The sequence below is a fragment of the Monopterus albus genome, unplaced genomic scaffold, assembly GCF_001952655.1.
Source record: "Monopterus albus unplaced genomic scaffold, M_albus_1.0 scaffold5.1, whole genome shotgun sequence".
NCBI classification, from domain to species: domain Eukaryota; kingdom Metazoa; phylum Chordata; class Actinopteri; order Synbranchiformes; family Synbranchidae; genus Monopterus; species Monopterus albus.
The window spans coordinates 1-16,197 of NW_018127885.1; the positions used below are offsets into that span (position 1 = coordinate 1).

Below are 16,197 nucleotides of genomic sequence, written 5' to 3' on the forward strand. Positions count from 1 at the left end.
CCACTCCAGGACTTTCACAAAGTTTTCACAAAGCCACTCCAGTGTTTTCTTGACAGTATGGGTCAGGTCATTGTCTTGTTGAAGTCTAAACTTTCTCCCTAGCCTGAGATCCTGAGCACGCTGGAGAAGGTTTTTATTGAGAGTGGCTCCATCATTTTCTGCATCCATCCTTCCCTCTGTCGTGACTAGTCTCCCAGTCCCAGTCACAGAAAACCATCCCCACAGCCTGGTGCTGCCACCACTGTGTTTGACTGTAGGGATGGTATTAATGATGTGACGCTCAGTGCCTGGTTTTGTCCACACACGTTGGGAATTGTGGCCAAATAGTTCCAGTTTTGTTTCATCAGACCAGAGGATTTTGTCTCTCATGAGTCGGGCAGCATGGTGGCACTGTGGTTAGCGCTGTTGCCTCACAGAAAGAAAGTTCCGGGTGTGAGCCCCGGCCAACCCGGGGCCTTTCTGTGTGGAGTTTGCATGTTTGATTTGATTTGATTTATTCTTTCAAGCATATAAAACAGTTGATATAACAACACACATTTTTACACACAATCCAATATCAATGTGCTTATACCTGGTACATGCTTGAATGGAGTAGGAAGAAGTCAGACTTATCCAGTCCTACCCCATGACATCATCTTACCTTCATTGGTTTTCAAGCAATAAATAATTCACTTCTACACACACACACATATTACACTAAAAAAGAATATAACAGTGTTAACATTCTTACATCACACAAGTGATATACTAAAGAATAGTTACAAAATATACACCACACCCACAATAGTCCATGTAATTAATCATTGAGCCTGTTCTTGCATATATTGTATCTTGATTGATACATACCTTTATATTTACGTTTAAACTCATCAATTCTATTACTATTTTTTATGTCCACACTTAAATTATTCCATAGTTTTACCCCACTTATGGAAATACAAAATCTTTTTTTGTTATGAATTACATTAATTTAATTGCATATTATTGAAGCTGCCGGTTCCTCCCACAGTCCAAAGACATGCAGCATAGGTTGATTGGTGTCTCTAAATTGCTCTAAATAGGAGTGATTGTGTGTGTGAGTGGCTGTTTGTCTGTGTGTTAGCCCTGCGATGGACTGGCAACCTGTCCAGGGGGTACCTCGCCCGCAGCTGGCTGGGGGTGCCCCCTGAGTCCCCTGTTTGGGACCAAGTGGTTTAAAAAATGAATGATCTGAGAGTCCTTCAGGTGCCCTTTGGCAAACTCCCAGTAGGCTGATATGTGTCTTTTAGTGAGGAATGGCTTCCCTCTGGCCACTCTACCATGGAGGCCTGAGTGGTGGAGTGCTGTGCTGATTGTTGTCCTTCTTTAAGGTTCTTCCATCTCCAGAAAGGAACTCTGGATCTCATTCATAGTGACCCTTGGTTATCTGTCTGTCCAACGCCCTTCGTACCCGATTATTCAGTTTGGCTGGGCGGCCAGATCTATGAAGACTGTTGGTGGTTCTAAATCTCTTCCATTTGAGAATGATGGAGGCTGCTGTGCTCTTGGGCACTTTCAATGCTGCAGAAATGTTCTTATATCCTTCCCCTGATCTGTGTCTTGACACAGTCCTGTCTTGCAGGTCTGTGAACAGTTCTCTCAACCTCATGGCTTTGTTTTCACTCTGACACACACCATAAACTGAGACCTTATACGTAGATAGGTGTGTGTTTCCAATATATTCCAATCAAGCTGTAGAAGCATCTTAAGAACTATTGATAGGAGTAGGATCCACCAGAGCTCAAGTGCAAGTGTCATAACAAAGGGTCTGAATACCTATGTAAATGGGATATTTCAGTCTTTTGCATTTAGTAAATTTACAGAACACTCAAAAAGCCTGTACTGTCTGTAGATTGATGAGGAAAAAATTTAATGGAATCCCTTTTAACATGAGTCTGAAACATAAAATGTGGAAAACTTAAGGGTCTGGACACTTTCCGTACTGACTGTATCTTAACAAACATGTTTCTAAATCTGTCCATGGCCTTTCTGATGTCAAGGCCACAACATGGTCATGTGATTTACACATTATAGTTATAGGTCTCACTTGTCACATTTTGTTTTAATTAACAGTAATTTCCCCTGAGATAAAAGAGCAACCCACAAAGATTAGGAAACTTTGAATCCACTCTAACAGCCCACACAACAGCCTAACATACCCCTCTGCCTGTCCAACACAGAGGCTAGCCGCAAGCTCATATGAAGTGTACACCAAATACGTTCATACTCGATGTCATAGTTCTTATCTTACCCCGGTCAGTTGATAGAGAACTCCCGCCTGATGACTTTCATCTCCTTCAGCCGTGATTCTGATGCCCAGACTGTGAGCTACAGCTCCATCAGTGTTTTCTAATGAACATTAAACTGCTTGTGCCTGGGCTCCAGTGAAAGCATGAACAACCAGTTGAGGTCAGAGAGAAAAGGATGGTGGTTATTAATTAAACTGTCCATTCCTGTCCATCTCACCACCCACAAACCCCCCTCTCTCTTTATCTTAACAAGAAAATAGACTGCCTCCATGAATCCCTCAGCAGACCAGAAATCCCACCCACATACACAAACATCACATACTGAACAGACATCCACTCATTAGTGTGATGCATATATCTGGTATGAGTCTGAGCGAGCCGAGCAGAAGTGCTGCTATCAATCCAGTAGTTTACTGTTTTTTAATGTTTGTATAAAAACTGTGAAACATGGTGTGTTTTTGTCTTCTTTTCACTGCTCTTTAGTAACATTGTACAAAAGTACAACAAGAAACTGAGGTTATATCAGAAAACCCTGTCAAGCAGACTGTGTGGCAATCGTTGCCATCTGTCCTTGAACTGCTCGAAGCCATTTTATCATGTCACCGCAGTCTATACCAGATTTGTTTATATTGGCACTTTGATACATCAGTGTACCAGACTTGTTGCATGTGTGTACTCTAAGATGAACATGTAGACAGAAAATCAAATCCTTCTCAACTATATATTTCTTAATTTGTCCAAAAGCAATAGTTTAATCATTGATGGGTTGTTGCTCCATTGGAAGAGGCCCTTCTGAGTCAACAGACAGTTCCTCTGAAATAAACAGAACCTTTGCCACTGGATGCCATCTGTTTGTGGACTATCTGGTCTGTGTTACAGAGCATGTCAGGAATGAGCTGTCGGTAGTGGTCAACAGACACAACTCCACTCCACATATTTATAAATTACAAGTACAGTAGTTAAAGCTCTCACAGGTTCACTTAAATAATATTAAATCAAATCTCAGGGCACCGCAAGGACTTCTAGCAGAAAAGTCCATTAGTCTTAATAATCATTGACCTCTTCATAGATCATCGCATCCAGACAAAGCATCACACTGAAGTGGTTAACACATGCAGAGTATGTGTATGTTTCACAACATAAGGTCTCTCTCTGTAATCTTTTCAAGCAGCAGTGTTATATTGTATATAGGCGAGTCTGACACTGGCGAGAAAAGCCTGCCCAGTAATTATCTTCCATGGTGAAAATGAAGCAGGCAGAGAAAGACAGATAAGACAAAGGATGTTTACTACAGTGTGATGGGAAACAGAGCAGTCTTGGCATATTTAAAAATGTCTAATTTGAGCACGCTAATATAAATAGGCAGAGCTGAGGACATTTTAGTCTATCAATAGTTATATGAGATAACAAGAATCTAAATTGTATAGATGGTACACTGTGGCTTTATGGCAGCTTTGTGTTGTGTTGTAGTTTAAGTGGAATAAATCATGATCACTCTGGTAATCTCCTGACTTTTTATCTTGTGCCATTGTTAGATCAAAATTTCATTTATTTGGTTTATGTTCAAAAACCTGCTAAACTAGTAGCATTCCCTCTCAGCTGTACTCTGCGTGTAGTGCTGATTAGCAAATATGAGCATGCTAACATGCTAAAGTGAGACTAACATTGATTTTTAGCAGGTATAATGGTTAACATTATACCCGCTAAAAATCAATGTTAGTAATGTCAATGTTGCTAGCAGTACAATTTAGCGAGTATAACGTCTGAGCCAACAGTATGGTGTTGACTGGTGTCGTATGGTGCAGTTTGTTTTCCAGCACACCAACTGAACAATTTGCAGTTTGATAATAAATTATTTTTGTTTTGAACAGACACAGTAACATGAAATATTGAATCTCATTAATAATCTGCACATTAATCAATAATCCAGAAGCTTGAATCTCTATGAATTTTGTTTTAAACATCATTAATACATAATACAAATGCTGTTTTTCTTAATGCTTTTTTTTTTTTACATCTCTAGTGTTCAAGTAAAGTGCAAATCAAATCAATTCTCTCTCAAACAATAAGATAATATTTTACTGTACAAAACTGACTTTCTTTTCTTTAGCAGTAATGATAAACAGTGAGTGTAAATTTCATAATTTCTTGTATGATTATAATGAAACATTACGGTAGATGATTTTTAGAGATAAACTGGGTCTCCCTGTATCAAACACAGAAAAGCTGCAAAAAGAAAAACACCAGAAGAATAAATAGAGTTAAACTGAATGCGTCATCAAGTAATGTCAGCACTGAACGTGCCATCCATTTTGTCCCATTGTGAGCATGCTATCACTAATGAAGTTGACATAAAGCTGGAAGAAGTGCATTACAAACAGATGGTGAAGTCAGATCTGCTCAGACAAGGAGAGCGAGCGAAGCAGTGACAGAGTGCAATCATTCAGCAACAGCAAATACATACAAGCAACAAAACGATAAGGCTTGTTACAATAACACTGTGGTCTGCAGCCAAACCCATGATCACATTCCAGAAACACATCTCTTTTTATGTTGCATAGCTGACACAAAACATTTCAAAAACTGTTCACAAGGTTCAAAGTAAGCTACATAAAGTTCAGTCAGTGTTTGCTTGCACAGATGGAGCATGATCAGTGCAGACCGGATGGAAAGTCAGCTCTGGTTTTAAAGCTGATATGTGTTTCTAATGTTTCTAATACACAGCAGTAGATGGTCCATGAATATTGGGCTCAGGTTTAGTAAGTATACAAGTGTACAGTAGAGTACATGTAATTCTATTGTTCTGTTTCTGATAATATTGTGTATGTATCTTTCTTACTTTGTTCTAATAAAAAATTCTTTGTTTTAGCATTTCAACTTTTTAATGCTGTTTACATATAATATTTTTCTAATGATGTCATATTACATCACAATTAAACTGGTGTATTGAGCAAAAATGAAAAAGAGCAGTCTTGAGGTACAGTTGATGCTGCTTCTCTTGCCTATTCTTCCATGTTTAAGACATTTCCTCAGGTGTGAACTGACTGGATTTGAGTGTTTTGGACGTCCAGTCTCACTGGTACTGGTCTTGGTAGTCCCCATTTGCATAATGTTCTTCCTCCTCTTGCATAGTCATGCCTCTCTTCTTTTTCCAGCCCTCTTTTCGACCAGATGAATTGTCTGTTGTTCCATAACTCTTTTTGGCAGCCACTGTGTACTCCATGGCAAGCTCCGACTCTTCAGCCAGCTCATCCTCATCAATAATGCCACATTTGTCCTCACTTGTGCTTTCAGGGTTGGCCCAGTCCTGTTGTTCCCCCGAAGCAAAGATACCATAGAAGATGACTCCTGAGTAATGCACCATGGCTGCAATAACAAAGACATGCTGCCACTCCAGACGAGTCTGTGGGGAAATGAATCAATTTCTAAGTGTCTAAGCAAACATCTTGAACTGCTGTCAAGATAAAAAGAAAGCAATATTTGTCAGAATACTTTATGCAGAGGTGTTGCAAATCAGCCTCTTATACCTTATGTTTAGTCAAAGTTCCAACAATGAGGGGACACACCATTCCAGACAACGTTCCCACCCCATTAGAAATGCCCATCAGGATGCTGGCGTAGCGAGGAGCAATATCCAGATGATTGACGTTAAAACCTAATGATACAGTACACAAAACAGCATTTGATTACTCTAAACAGTAACAGAATTATTTTCATTTTGGGTCATTTTAATATTTTGTAAAAGTGAATATGGTTTAGATTCACATTCACACTTTGATTTGTTTTATTGCCTTGACAACAATCTACAAAATGTTTAGGCAGAAATGCCTCTGTGAAGGCATGGCAGGTTAGTTTATGTACTGTACAGCCACAATAACACCAAAAACAAAGCATGGTTGCAACACCCAGTGTTTTTTAATGATTCAGCTTTCTAACTAGATCCTTATGATTCTGGTTTAGTATATAGTCAGTCTATAGGTCTTATATTTCAGGTGACACACAAATGTTTCTTTGGTGCAGATACCTGAAATGGCAAATCCACTGAAGCCTACAGCCAGAACTAGGAAGGAGATAGCGACCCCTCGAGTGTGAGAAAACCCGACCACCAACAGCAAAGTAGCCTCCATACCAAAACCTGTGAAAATAAAAGACCAGAGAATGTGGGATGTTAGCTCGTGGAAGAAACTATCAGATAACCATAAAAGTAAATACCATAGTAAAGGACCATAATGGTACTTTTAGAGTTTACAGTCCAAACAACACGTTTTGCTACTATTACTGCCTAACACAAAAATGGCTTATACCATATGTTTCAGCAGTGACTTATAATTTGGGGGCACTACAAAATAGTGAAACCAGGAAGTGAGCCTCTATTAGTTTCCAGTGTCATGTTAAATTTGTTTAACATGGCAAAATGTGTTATTTTTGGTTGACCATGACATACCTCCACAGTTCATGAGCTTCCTCACATTTGTGGTAGACATGATTTTGTTACTGCGCAAGAAGTCAGCCAGCTGTCCTCCAATAGGAACTATAATTGTCATCACCATGTGAGGGACTGCAGACAAGATCCCCACCTGTTGGGAGTTTACACATTCATGAAACCACAAAGTAAATGAGTCCTGTGATGAACAATATACCTTTATGGATATTTCACAATGCTAGCTTAATTGCTATAATGACACTGTGAGGCCAACCTTGCTAATGGGGAAGCCGAAGACTTCCTCAAAATATGCCGGCTGACTGATGAGGAGCAGGTAAAAAGTCCAGCTGCGGCAGAAATTGGCCACAATGATGGCGTAGACAGGCATGGAGGTAAAGAAACGACGCCATGGAGTTTTGAATTTCTGTGATTGGGAGACAGATATCAGTGAATTTACAACATACACAGTGCGTGTGTATGTAGGTGTCGGAATTATAGAGAAATTATTCTTTTAATGCACATATACACTGAAATAGTTAGCACATTAAACATACACACCTCAGTTACACTCAACTGGTGGACTGTTTCACCAATGGAGGATTGGATGTACATCTTTTCCTCTTCTGTGATTGTGGGATGTTCAGCGGGACTTCCATATGCCAGCAGGAGCCACATGATGTACCATATGAGCCCAAAAACACCTTTTAATTAAATGACAGCAACCAAAAAAAGGGGATCCATTTATTTTTCACATGTATGCTCTTTGTAGTAGACTTTGGAAAGTGTTAGGGAGCAGCTTGAGTGCAGGACAGAAGGACTATTCAAAACAAGTGGTGACCCTCTCTGGACCACCAGATTTTTCATTATTAAAATGAAATGAGTAGGGTATGAGTCACAGAGCCCAGACAGGAAAATGCTAATTAACTTCAATAAATCACGAGATAATATCACAGCAGCACCAGGGGAGATTTTTATTAAAACACATTTGGCCCAATATCAATTTTACGTAAGTGTTAATCGTTTTAATCAAACTCAAAAGCAATTCAGATAAAGCCTGTTGTGTAAAGCATACAAAGTACAACTGCTACAGGCCATTCACGGGTTATGAAAACCACTCTGCACGTAACTAAACTGACATATAGTGCATTTAGGAATTCAACATCTGATGAACATCTTATATGGTTCACTGTACAGCATACCACATCTAATTTAAATTCTGTTTATTTAATACAATTTTATTTGTTTTAGCTGAAATCCAAGGAGGATGAAGCAATTAAGAATAAGAATCTCATCTAAAACTAAGCATCCTCAAAAAGTCACTTCCATGACACCGATGTCCTTTATGGGTAAGGGTAAGGTATTAGGGTTAGGGATGGCTCAAGGGATTTTTGTACAGGTTGCACAATACACTGGCTGTAGCCTTTACTGTAAGTCTTAAAATCGCTACCTTCACTTTATTTAATCTTTCCATTAAAATATTTTGCACTTGAATGACGTTTTTGCTGAGTATTTATGTTTGTGATGTTCATTCAAAAATCAGTCTTACCATAAACATAAAAGACCGAAGACCAGCCGACATACTGAACAAGGATTCCAGCTAAAGGCATGGCGATCACTGCTCCTGCATAGGATCCTGGGAACAATCGGTGTCAGATTTCAGTGTCAAGGTCATATTATACCAGCAGTAACATAAAAAATTGAAATAATTAACAAAACATATTTTTGAAATTTCAGGCACAATTGCCATACAAAAAAATCCATGCATGTTGTCTCTTGTTTACATTTCATAAGCTTGAATACTAAAAAACTTATAGAAATCTTTAACTTACAGTGCACTTAGCACTGGGAGAAAAAAATCCTACACTGTATAGTGAAAATGTGTCTTGATAAAAGCAAACACATCAAAGAAACACATTAGTTTCATTGGATAAACACTTTCAAAATGAGCCATTGGCCCTGCTATGACAGAAAGGGTGTTTTAATGTTTTCTATTATCCAGACAGATTCATTAACAGTGTTGTTCTGAATAGAGCAGGGAGCATGAGAGTGCTGTTGGACAGTAAGCAATGCAACACTTCATTTCTAAAAATAGACGGAGAAGCTCCTTCAGAGCACGCAGGTGAGCCGTGTTCATTTATGGACAATGTCAAGAGTGTTTTGATGTATGAGTTGTCATGGCACCAGATCTACAGTGCAACGTGGTTATTTTAATGCAATGAGAGACAGTAATGGACTGCATCTGCAAAGCAAAATAAACTCTCACGTCCATTTACCGACCAATTCCGTTTTGACTTATAGGGTTGTGCAAATTGGAAAAATAGCTTTGTATCTGTGAAAAGCGTGTTGCACTCAATTTGGGAGTGTTCCTGGAGCATTTTGAGAAACATAAGAATCGCTCACCACAGAATGAAGTGGTGGCCAGTCGACTCCGTTCAAGAGGTGGCGCCCATTTGGACCACATCCCATGACATGCTGGGTAGGTGACACCCTAGCATGGTGTGGAAGATAACAAAAGTCAATGTTTGACTTGAGAGGAAACCTGGCATTCATCCGACATGCTTTAAAGGAATACTTTGACATTTGGGGAAATACATTTATTCACTTTGTTTTGGATTCATCCGACATTAAAGGAATACTTTGACATTTTGGGAAATACATTTATTCACTTTGTTTTGCATGTTAGATGAGAAGATTGATACCTTTCTGGTATCAGTATGATAACTGTGAAGCTACAGCAAGTGACCATTTAGCTTAGCACAAAAACTCCACTTACAACATATTTTTCTTACCTCCACCAAGCCCTGCAGAATGCGAACAAACATGACACACCAGTAGTGGACCCTCGCTGCTGATGGGATGAACATATTGAGGACTGACGTCAAAACAATGGCAGCCCCAAACACCCTGTCAAAAAACCGGAATGTCATCATTTTGTGTAAAACTGCATGTATTCATGGTTGTGAATGAATAAAAATGAAATGAGCATGCAAGCACATTCCTATTTTTCCCAGTTACTAGTACCTCATTGTTTAATTCCATTAAACTCAATTAGAAATTAGGAATTTATTAGGAAATCACAGACTCCTATAAGAACATTTTGGAGCTCTGACTGTTGTATATTGCAGTAATGTAGGCCTGTCTGTAGCAGGTAAAGACAACACATAAGCTAATTTAGATGTCTAATATTAGCAGGTAGTATATCTTCAAAATCTGACGGTGGAAGCGTCTCAGTCAGCCTTATAATAAGACAGATCTCAGGCCTCGCCTTTCATGGACTGAGATAAAGACATCCCTTTCATCCAGAAGTTTTTGCTTCATCACCACAGTGCTGCTTAGCTCCCTTCTCTTTTCTCCTTCACCTCATCTCCCCTTCCTTCTCTTTTCCAAAACAGTGTGTAAGTGACACTTGTAATATTCCAGTGGCTGGTGTTTGAGAAAGAAATCAGAGGCAGGATCTTTCATTATTAACTCTGTCAGTGGCGTGTCCTCTTTTCCTGTGAAGCTTTTATTACAGGACTGCTATCTGCTCTATCAGCACCGCTCACCACACCATACAGCTTTAACCCTTTAGCAGCATGGGGCTGAAGAGGTGCACCCCTCCATCTTTTTTTAGTCTTCTTGTCATCCCTTTGTAACATTCATGGTCAGGGCTGCAGCAACCATGAATTAATCCTCATCAAAAAAAGTCAACAAAAGAGAAAAACTTCAATATTCAATCATCTGTGTCTGCACACTTCACATTTAACATTAAAATGTTTCTGTGCCATTATCAACAGCATCATTTTTTTCTGCACCGTAGTCAGGGTTTCAGCCGACCATTGTTGTCAGCTGCTCACAAGTACCCAGAGTCCAAAGCAACATACAGTAATGGTGGTGATGTAAAAAAAACTAATGAAATCAACTAAAAACTATGAACAATCATGAAGTAAGTAAGTGCATGTTACCTGTTGGCAAACAACTTGTTGGAGATGAAACCACCAGGGATTTGAGTGACAATGTAGCCCCAGAAGAAGGAGCCGTGGATCAGCCCCACTGTCTCTGGGTCCCAGTTAAACTCAGCTTTCTGGGCAGGGAAGGAAACAAAGGGCTTTCAGAAGAAAATGAAAGGATTTGTAGCTATCAAGCTCCTCTGAAACCATGTAAATTTTTAAAAAAGTATCACACTCATTCTATTAAAAATGCTATTTTGATTAAGCAGTCATACATAAAGTTCTCTGTTGCTAAAATGAGCAAACTTTTGCTTTTATATTTCTGTGTAACTGACATTACAAACCCACTTTGCTGATGTTATGACTCTCTAAATGTGTTGTTAAGCTACTGTTTATCATTTACTATTATCTGATAGTTTCCACTTGTGGTCACTATAACTTTTGATTTACTACCAGTGTATCAAATAAATGCATTACTAAAAGAGTGGATTAAAATGGGTCAAGTACAATTCTGGTTTTGTAAGGCCAGACTATCTTGCCAGAATATATCAGACCAAAAAAGAAACACACATTAAATCATTAACCCAGTGATCCTGTTCAAAAGCTCTAGCTACCTGAAGCACTTGAGTCCCATTAATATAGACAGTGCTGTTGTTCACCATCTCCACAATGGCTACACCAAGATTGCAGCGAATGCCAAATGAGATGCAGAAGCCCAGTCCACTGAGGATGGCAATGATGTAACGCTTCGGCAGACCTCCACAGCTGCAGTCCAACAGCGGGGCAGGACGTGGTGCTGAGGCCACTGGACGGCCATCCTCCGTCAGTTCGATGTTGTCCCCTTCTTCTACATTGCTACCATCTATTTTTCTAAGGAGCAAATAGTAGGAAAACAATCAGCTGTTATCAACTTGAAATAAATATTTAATTTTTTATCCATATTTTTCTTCTACTTTCAGCTTCCCTAAATTCCCTGAATTTAATTCAACTGAATTTAGGTGCAAGTAATACAAGAATATATGCAGAATGTGCCTTTATGCAAATCATTCAGGCGATAATGTTCTACTGTATCTTATCAGGGCTGACAACTTCTTCACAGTGTGCCAACAAAACCGCACACTAACACGAGCCTCTTGCAGGGGGCAGGAGGTGAAGTCGAGACATGACTGGAAAGATCACGGCACTGCTGCTGTTATCAAGTTGCTTTCAGGTGCATCACTCTCTACAACTGTTCCACTACCCAGAATCCATCTCTGTCACTGTCCCTCACTCCCATGAACCGGTTTCATCTGTCTGCAGAGCACTGCAGTTCTCCTTCAGTGAACAAAAAACGAAAATAAATTGGCATCATATTTTGTTTTCAATCACTCAAAATGGCACTTTTTCTCCTCAGGAACTACTAGTGTCTTTACAGTGATAATAACATTGATAACAACTGGTTTATCATGTCGTATTAATATATGTATTATAAAGTAATACACTGCTCTAGAAAAGAAAGTAATCTACAGTTTACAAGATTTTTTGTCAGTTAAGAATATACAGAGTTAGAAATATAGTCTATCTGAGAGTAGACATACACACAACCATGTGGTTATATCACTTGCATAAGAGTGACCGTTCTTGGTGCAGTGCCATTTGAGGGATTGGAGAGCAACAATCATCCAGCTTAGACTTGGCCCTTTATGCACTGAAATCCTCCAGATTCCTTGAATCTTTTAATGATGTTCTGCACCGTAGAGGGTGACGTATCCAAATCCCTTCATATCTTTCTTTGAGGAACATTGTTTTTAGTCATGTCATTGATTTGCTTATGCATAGGTTGGCAAACTTCCGGTCATCTTTGCTCCTAAAGGTTTCCTGGATGCCACTTTTATACCAAATCATGATGCAATCACCTGTTTCAAATTGAATCATCATTTCATTGTTTTCCCTCATCACTAGCCCTGAAATGCAACCGTCCCAACTTTTTGGAATGTGTTGCAGCATCAGAATTGAAGTGTTTATTTTGAACAAAAAATAAAGTTGATGACGTACCACATCAAATAATCAATACATCAAATGTATTGTTTTCAATGAAGTACAGGACACAGATGATTTACAAATCAATATTTTCAGTTTCGATATTGATTTTACATACCGTCCCATCTTTTTTGACTGGGAGTTGTAAAAACTAATAGATGGCTGCACACTTGTGAAAATCTTATATGTGACGACCACATTAAAAGTACAAGCGCCGCTGAAACAAAAATGGTTGCACCTCTTTCCATATAAACCTAATTACATAGACAAGGTTATAAAAAAGAGCCTGTGAACACCACAACCTTCTCAGTTCTGGCCTGGATTGTGTCTAAGGCAGTAGAGCTAATTGAAGTTCTCATTATTATTATTATTATACTGAGCAACAGTCAAAACTAACAGATTTTTTCCCATTTTCCAGTTGCTTGTAAAATAAGACATTTCCATTTTTCATTTTAAAAAAGCACACAAACATTAATATACAAACAAAAAGGAAATTACCTACTAGTGTTTTAACTCCTAAAATTACACCAATCGTCCTATAAATATGAAGGCTTCCACCACAACACACACACACACCCCACTTTGAAATATGTATCAGATATTAAGTGTGAATTAATGTCTTAAAATTAAATCTGTGATCACACCGCTGACATTGCCTGACAAGCACAAGAATCACATATGTATTTATTGTCAGGATCTCTGAACACGTTATGCTTGGCATGCTTGCTTCTGGGTTCGCTGATGTTTCAGCCCTCTTAGTTGAGCATTTATGTTTAAAAAATAAGAATAATATCCACTATAACTATGATATATAGATAATTAGAAAAAAAAGGGGGGGGGGGGCTTTTACAGCCAGTGCAACAACATCTAAACAAACACTGGAGTGTGGAGAAAACACTCCGCACAGGCTTCATGTCTCCTTCCCACCACTCACCATGCAAACCTGCTCACCTCTGCAGTTTTCCTAGGGAGTCCCCAACAGCGTTCTTCACTTCCTCTTTCCCAGGCTTAAGCACCTGCTCCTCCAAACCTGCTAATGCACCAAAAGGCATTTTCCCTCAGGTTTTTGTTTTCTCTCCCGCTTTATCTCAAAACACTGTCTTAACACCTCACTAGCAGACTTTGTACTGAGAAAGGATAAAAATGAAATAAATCCTCTATAAGCTGTTTGTCATCCTTCCTAGGTTTGTGGCACCTGTGGCTAGCTCCACCTTTCAGTGATGCCAAGGGTCCCTCTGAGGTAACAAAGATGTTTTTCTCTGTTTTTCACAGAGGATTCAGTGAAAATCTGTAAGATTGAGTTGAATTACTCCTTTGTCCAAAGTACCATTCAGACAGAGTTTCTAGAACTTGTTTAACCTCCAAAAGCTCCATCCAAGACTGGTGAATAAGGAGGAGAGTAAATAAAAGTGTAGAATCCAAGTTTTAGTCTTTATTCATTGTTAGCACCTTGCAGCTGAACTGAATGATCCGCTTACATCTCCCCTCCATCACATAACTCCTCCATTCCTGGTGAGGAGGGGCAGATGAAGATGGTTTCCCCAAACCCAGCCCCTCACTTTACACATCATCATCTCCCCAGCACCACCCCTTAATCTGATAGCAGCCCTCTGAGCCAGTTATTAAAAATGCATGAGCTTGACAAGTCGCATGCACTGATGGGAGACGAGAGTAGCTGGACTGCTGTGGTGTAAAATGTGAACAGGTGAAACTTGAGACAGAGCCATCAGGTTCTGGGTTTACACTCCCATTCTGTGCCAGCTTTTTCCATTTTCTCTATTTAGGTGTTGGAAACTATAAAGCTGTAATCTAGGTAGAAACAACAAATCTCTAACATTTGACACTGGTGGGCATTTCCTTGAGATGCTAATTTTGCCAGTAGGGCTTATCTCATCATTTTCCTTACATGCAGATCATTATGTAGCATTTTTTTTTTAAATTTAGATTTTAAAATTTAACCAGGAGACTGGATGATGTGAGTGCTGAGAATCTGCAATGGGTTGAGTTTTCCCATTTCTAAATAAGTCTTCCCTGCCACCTAGTGTTTAAAATGAGGAAGTAACAAGTGTTCATCACATGGATCTGCAGACATATACAATCAATAAACTGTATAAAGTTTTTACTATAGAGTTTAAACTAACATGAGACATCATAAAGATTTTACTGTTGTAGCTCTTTATAGACTATGTGTTTATCTAACAATGCAGACTAAAAAATAATTTACAGGACAGGGCTACATTGCTTCTGCCTTTCACAGCAGATTGATGACTGTATCACTGAACAGGCACAAACCATGTTGCCCAAGGAGTCAGGGAAAGTCAATCAAATGACTACAAAATAACTGCAAAAAGGCCCAAAACAAGAAACAATTGATGCAAAAGAACTACAAAGTGACATAAAATTTGTAAAAAGAGACAGAAAAGACCCCAAAGAAAGCAAAAAAATGAAAAATGCTAAACTACAGAAAGTACAAAGAGATGCAAAACAATAAAAAAACAGTTACAAAACAGGTACAAATGTGTGCAAAATAAATACAATAAGATGAAAAATTAATAAAACTATTAATACAAAATTACTAAAAACAGACCACAGGAAGACTAACTACAAACAGACTAACTACAAACAATGTGGTTGCTCAATCTATCAGTCTTGATAATAGACGTGTAGGAGAGGTAGGGGCCTACATGTCTGTTCCCAGGGGCCCACTGTCCCATAATCTGTCCATGAGCAGAGTAAACACAGACAATAACTGGGAGGAGAAAGAGGAGGTTAGGTCGTACAAGCATGCCTGCCTGGAACTGAACCAAAGATTTTGTGGTGTTTCTTCTAATATACAGTGGGTACGGAAAGTATTCAGACCCCCTTAAATTTTTCACTCTGTTATATTGCAGCCATATGCTAAAATCATTTAAGTTCATTTTTTTCCTCATTAATGTACACACAGCACCCCATATTGACAGAAAAACACAGAATTTTTGACGTTTTTGCAGATTTATTAAAAAAGAAAAAGTGAAATATCACATGGTCATAAGTATTCAGACCCTTTGCTGTGACACTCATATATTTAACTTAGGTGCTGTCCATTTCTTCTGATCATCCCTGAGATGGTTCTACACCTTCATTTGAGTCCAGCTGTGTTTGATTATACTGATTGGACGTGATTAGGAAAGCCACACACCTGTCTATATAAGACCCTACAGCTCACAGTGCATGTCAGAGCAAATGAGAATCATGAGGTCAAAGGAACTGCCTGAAGAGCTCACAGACAGAATTGTGGCAAGGCACAGATATGGCCAAGGTTACAAAAAAATTTCTGCTGCACTTAAGATTCCTAAGAGCACAGTGGCCTCCATAATCCTTAAATGGAAGACCGCAACCACTCCTGACTGCACTTAATTGCATACACCACATCACTCTGTTTGTGTCTGGGTGTTTTGTCCTTCGGGTGGACCAGTCTCTACCACAGGGTGTTCCCTGGTTTACAGTTAACTGGGATATTGTGGTTGTGAAAGATCCTTTTTAATTTCTCTGATAAACCAGCCACATAAGGGATGACAGT

At 39.1% G+C, this 16,197-nt stretch overlaps 1 protein-coding gene across 1 annotated transcript; it reads right to left on the reverse strand.

Annotated features, from left to right (window-relative positions):
- Positions 1-5,211: 5,211 nt before the first annotated feature.
- Positions 5,212-13,831, reverse strand: slc17a8 (solute carrier family 17 member 8). Its single transcript, XM_020612222.1, has 12 exons — positions 13,590-13,831; positions 11,234-11,489; positions 10,635-10,753; positions 9,480-9,594; positions 9,091-9,178; positions 8,237-8,323; positions 7,249-7,391; positions 6,965-7,114; positions 6,712-6,844; positions 6,292-6,402; positions 5,795-5,922; positions 5,212-5,670 (listed from the first exon to the last, which is right to left on the reverse strand). The coding sequence occupies exons 1-12, from the start codon at positions 13,688-13,690 to the stop codon at positions 5,341-5,343; spliced, it is 1,761 nt and encodes a 586-aa protein (XP_020467878.1). The 5' UTR covers positions 13,691-13,831; the 3' UTR covers positions 5,212-5,340.
- Between the last annotated feature and the right edge of the window lie 2,366 nt (positions 13,832-16,197).

Excerpts from the sequence above, each read along its gene's own strand:
- slc17a8 (XM_020612222.1), bottom strand. The coding sequence starts at position 13,690 with ATGCCTTTTGGTGCATTAGCAGGTTTGGAGGAGCAGGTGCTTAAGCCT. Across the intron at positions 7,115-7,248 it reads ACCAGTTGAGTGTAACTGAG|AAATTCAAAACTCCATGGCG; the intron begins GTGTGTATGTTT and ends TCCCAATCACAG. Across the intron at positions 6,403-6,711 it reads GAAGCTCATGAACTGTGGAG|GTTTTGGTATGGAGGCTACT; the intron begins GTATGTCATGGT and ends TTATTTTCACAG.